The following is a 5,000-nucleotide window of genomic DNA, read 5'->3' as shown; positions in this document are numbered from 1 at the left end:
ACAAAACAATCCATGATAAAGCGCCACTAACAATTATGAACCAAATCAGTGGCATAGATATCAGTGGCCACGAGTTGAGGCGGAAAACTTCGCAGTGCTTCCTGGGCGGAGCTTAAGTCACGAATCTCTCCTAAAGACCAGAGCAAGACTCGGCCGGTGCAGGTTCTAGGGCAGGTACTGTAGCGCTTTCCTCCGTGTCTTCATTTGCCCCTGTGGTGTAGCATTAGCATTAGTGTGCAGGAACAAAATGGTAAAGCTCTAAAGGTTTGTAGGGAAGAGCCAGCGAAGTACAGCATGATGAAACTGCTCGTCTCAGGTCTTCCAAGGTATCGTTCCTTACCCTTGAACTTAGTTAAGATTTCATCAGGATCTTTTTTTTTTTACATTTCTGTCCCATGTTCTCTCAAATCAGTCACAGCTTGTTGGATGGAAACCAACAAGGAAGCGCTAATGACATGCTTCCTCCGAGACTCCTGCTGTCATTTCCTGCACCTTCTATCACAAGCTCTATTAGACCAGATGCCCGAAATGAACAAGCGTCAGTTTGATTGACAGGTGAAAGAGTAAAAGCATCCATCCCATCCCCAAAACCCCACAGCTAATCATGTTTACTCTATTTAGCTTTCTGCTACATGTAGCAATGCGGTCATCAAGCTCAGAGAACGTTTCATACACAGTGTACGACATGAGCTCATTAATGCAACCCCCGAGACGTAACAGGAAGCGACCGTCATCGACAATACAGTCGTTCGCTTGGTTTCATCGATCAGTTCTACGCTAACGTATCAAGATATTATGACAGAAGCTTAATTATGATAAAGTCAACAAATCCAGAAACAAACAAAGACAATAACGTTTACGTGCAGAATATTTGCACTGAAATCAGGCACAAGGTAAATCAATAACAGGCTTTTCTTTATACGCAGGCAAGCGAACGTAATTGGGGGGGAAATTAGCATAATCTTTAGACAAATGATTAGTACAATTTTCCAAAAGATTTGACAAACAGAACTGCAGACAGAACAGAACTGCTGCCATTCACTTGAGCTACTGCTAGCAAAACTGACACAAGACGTTCAGCTAGAGTCTGTTCTGATGAATCAGGGATTATGTTCAATTTCTACACCACCAATGATGTCCACAAGGATGAGTCAAATAACTACCTTTAATTTCGTTTATTTATTGCGTTGTCTATTGATTACAAAGAGGTTTTCACCTAAACCTTATCTGGTGTAAGGAAGCAGTAGAAGGAGCTATTGAGATACACATGTACCCCTTTTCCACCAAAAAGAACCGGGTGCTGGTTCAGACCTAGCACTGGTGCTGGTTCAAATTTGGTTCCACAAGAACCGGTTTGTCTTTCCACCGGCTAGAGAGCATCACAGAGCCGAGTCTGACGTCACTGTATACGTGTCACGTTACACAGCAACGTTAGCACAGCGGCGGCAAACACAAACACAACATCAACAATGGCGGATGTTGCTTTACTGTTAATGCTCATGACTTTGTGAACCTACATTAACACCCAAACATGACGAATCCAACGTGTACGTGCAGCTCCATGTAATCTGTATAAACGGAGGTTGTTATCGAGAAAGTACATAACGTTATTTTATCATTAACACAGAAAAAAGTTAGCCTTAGCATGTAGCTACTTACTATCATGTGTGCTGATAATGTATCATATCGCGGTAAAGTAAAAGTGTATTAAACATTAGTATACTTAAGGTACATTATCAAATGCGCTAACAGTAGCCCCGCCCACAGCCCCGCCCACATATCCTACTTAAGGTACATTATCAAATGCGATAACAGTAGCCCCGCCCACATATCCTACTTAAGGTACATTATCAAATGCGCTAACAGTAGCCCCACCCACAGCCCCGCCCACATATCCTACTTAAGGTACATTATCAAATGCACTAACAGTAGCTCCGCCCACAGCCCCGCCCACAGCCCCTGACACAAGCAGTTCTTAAGTCTAGACCAGCAACGTTTTGGTGCTACTTAAGAACCACTTTTCCTGGTTCAGAGCCGGTGATTTGGCTGTCAATAAAGAAAGAACTGGTTCTAAATTAGGCTCCGAACCAGCACTCAAACTGCCTCGGTGGAAAAGGGGCATCTGGAAGACAATAGTTCTTCGTGACATATTCGAGCCAGTTTATGATCGACTGCAAGCTCTCCACTACCACACTGAGTGTGACCACATCACAACACCCAGTCGGCTGAAGCTCTCAGAGTTTAAAAGGACTATCCAGTGCTTGTGATTTCACCAAATCAAGTAAAAATTATTATTATTTTTTTTTTTAACAAAGATCTCAAGTTGAATCATAAGATTTGAAAGAAGCGTTAGCATTTTTTTTGGTTGCAACAATCACAATAAAACTCCTGGACAGTTTTATTAACAGAGCATCGTCCTGGGCTTCACGTCCTTACGTTTCTATACACGTGAAGCTTCACCGAAGAAACTCCCGTGAACAGACGCCGCTTAAAGGAGAAAAATGAACAGAAGTGCAAAAATTTACTTCCACTTAAGAAGCACGTCGTATTTAAATTGAGCTATACTGCGCCAAGGACTTTAAAAAAAAACGATAAGCTCTCTTAAGAGATTACTTTTTTATTTCCTAGAGCTGAGAGTAAGAGTTCTTTGGGAAGTGCTGCTTAGCCACGAGCTCTGTGGGATGGTATTTAAGAGTGGGATTGTGCAGCCACATCATTTCACACTCCAGTGGAGCTGTCCTTTCTGATAAGTGAACTTCTCCTTCCCTTTCTCCCCTACACACTCTCTCTCTCTCTCTCTCTCACTCTCTCTCTCTCTCTCTCTCTCTCTCTCTCTCTCTCTCTCTCTCTCTCTCTCCCCCTCCATTTTCCTTTCTCTGTTTCCTCACCTGGCCTGTAGGGTTTCCTCTTCCTCTTTTTGATCCCGTCGAGACCTTCAGAGTTTTTCTGTTCTTCATCGTTGGGTTCACGCTCAGGGCTCGAGTCTGACTTCCCGTCACAGTCCATCAGATCCCCCTCTGCACAGAGCAATGAACAATCTCACTTAGCAGGTTATTGTATTACACACACACACACACACACACACACGCTCACACACAAAACTCTATCGACGTTTCCTGACCCTCAGCCTACAGGTTCGAGCTGAGAGTGAGGCGATATTTCAATCCTGCACCTCCCACGTGTAAGAGCACCTGCTTCCTCCAGCAGACTTTTCTCCATCTACAATATATAATATATAATATCCTGTACAATATACACTACACATCTAGTGTATATAATATATAATATATAATATATAATATCCTGTACAATATACACTACACATCTAGTGTATATAATATATAATATATAATATATAATATATAATATCCTGTACAATATACACTACACATCTAGTGTATATAATATATAATATATAATATCCTGTACAATATACACTACACATCTAGTGTATATAATATATAATATATAATATATAATATCCTGTACAATATACACTACACATCTAGTGTATATAATATATAATATATAATATATAATATATAATATCCTGAGATAATTCCTTATCACCTCGTCGACTCGTCTGGGCCACAAAATATTAACAAGATTACAGATAACACAAATTACAAACTATACGACTCAAACTGGAAAATCTCCAAAAGTAAAGTTTTCTTCTGACCAGAAACGTTTAGAACGCGTGCACACACACACACACACACACGCGCGCACACACACACACTCTCTCTTGCACTCACACACACTCTCTCTTGCACTCACACACACTCTCTCTTGCACTCACACACACACTCACTCTCTCACTCACACACACACTCACTCTCTCACTCACACACACACTCACTCTCTCACTCACACACACACTCACTCTCTCACTCACACACACTCTCTCTTTCACTCACACACACACTCTCTCTTTCACTCACACACACACACACTCTCTCTTTCACACAAACACACACACACACAACCTTTGCTGTCGTCCATGTCTCCCTCTCTGGAGAACTCAGACTGTGGATCTCCTGGAGCCTGAAGCACGGCCACGCTGTTCTGGTTGATGATCCTGAGTCTGAGTTTGGGTTTTGCCCGCCGGCGCCGTCCAGAGGGAACGGACAGACTCTGCAGCTGGCACAGACCCGATTCAGTCAGACACACGCCATCCTGAGTGTACGTCTTCTGGAAGTCTGACAGGGAGAACGACAGCACACATTTATCCTCATTCTCAGCTCTTTATATTCCAGATGTCAAAATATACCCCAGAGCTGTCACTTCATGACCAGGACCGGCTTTAGATAATCAACCGCTAGTTAAGTGGGCTAGCCGTTACACCCTCTAGTTAAGTGGGCTAGCCGTTACACCCTCTAGTTAAGTGGGCTAGCCGTTACACCCGCTAGTTAAGTGGGCTAGCCGTTACACCCGCTAGTTAAGTGGGCTAGCCGTTACACCCGCTAGTTAAGTGGGCTAGCCGTTACACCCGCTAGTTAAGTGGGCTAGCCGTTACACCCTCTAGTTAAGTGGGCTAGCCGTTACACCCTCTAGTTAAGTGGGCTAGCCGTTACACCCGCTAGTTAAGTGGGCTAGCCGTTACACCCGCTAGTTAAGTGGGCTAGCCGTTACACCCGCTAGTTAAGTGGGCTAGCCGTTACACCCTCTAGTTAAGTGGGCTAGCCGTTACACCCTCAGGTTAAGTGGGCTAGCCGTTACACCCTCTAGTTAAGTGGGCTCGTTACACCCTCTAGTTAAGTGGGCTAGCCGTTACACCCTCTAGTTAAGTGGGCTAGCCGTTACACCCTCTAGTTAAGTGGGCTCGTTACACCCTCTAGTTAAGTGGGCTAGCCGTTACACCCTCTAGTTAAGTGGGCTAGCCGTTACACCCTCTAGTTAAGTGGGCTAGCCGTTACACCCTCTAGTTAAGTGGGCTAGCCGTTACACCCTCTAGTTAAGTGGGCTCGTTACACCCTCTAGTTAAGTGGGCTAGCCGTTAC

The 5,000-nt window shown here is 43.9% G+C and overlaps 1 protein-coding gene across 7 annotated transcripts in view; it reads right to left on the bottom strand.

The window, feature by feature from the left end:
* kmt2ca (lysine (K)-specific methyltransferase 2Ca) overlaps window positions 1-5,000 on the bottom strand; it is a 167,449-nt gene that overhangs the window by 53,605 nt on the left and 108,844 nt on the right. For all 7 annotated transcript variants that reach the window (XM_060869529.1, XM_060869534.1, XM_060869528.1 and 4 more), the window contains 2 exons: window positions 3,987-4,199; window positions 2,889-3,017 (listed from right to left, as the gene is read on the bottom strand). In XM_060869529.1, the coding sequence (XP_060725512.1) occupies window positions 2,889-3,017; window positions 3,987-4,199 (342 nt within the window). The remainder of the gene's footprint in view (window positions 1-2,888; window positions 3,018-3,986; window positions 4,200-5,000) is intronic.

This window comes from Tachysurus vachellii, chromosome 5 (genome assembly GCF_030014155.1).
Source record: "Tachysurus vachellii isolate PV-2020 chromosome 5, HZAU_Pvac_v1, whole genome shotgun sequence".
Lineage (NCBI taxonomy): Eukaryota > Metazoa > Chordata > Actinopteri > Siluriformes > Bagridae > Tachysurus > Tachysurus vachellii.
The sequence above is the reverse complement of the archived record's forward strand: the minus strand, read 5'-3'. Positions and strand labels throughout refer to the sequence as shown.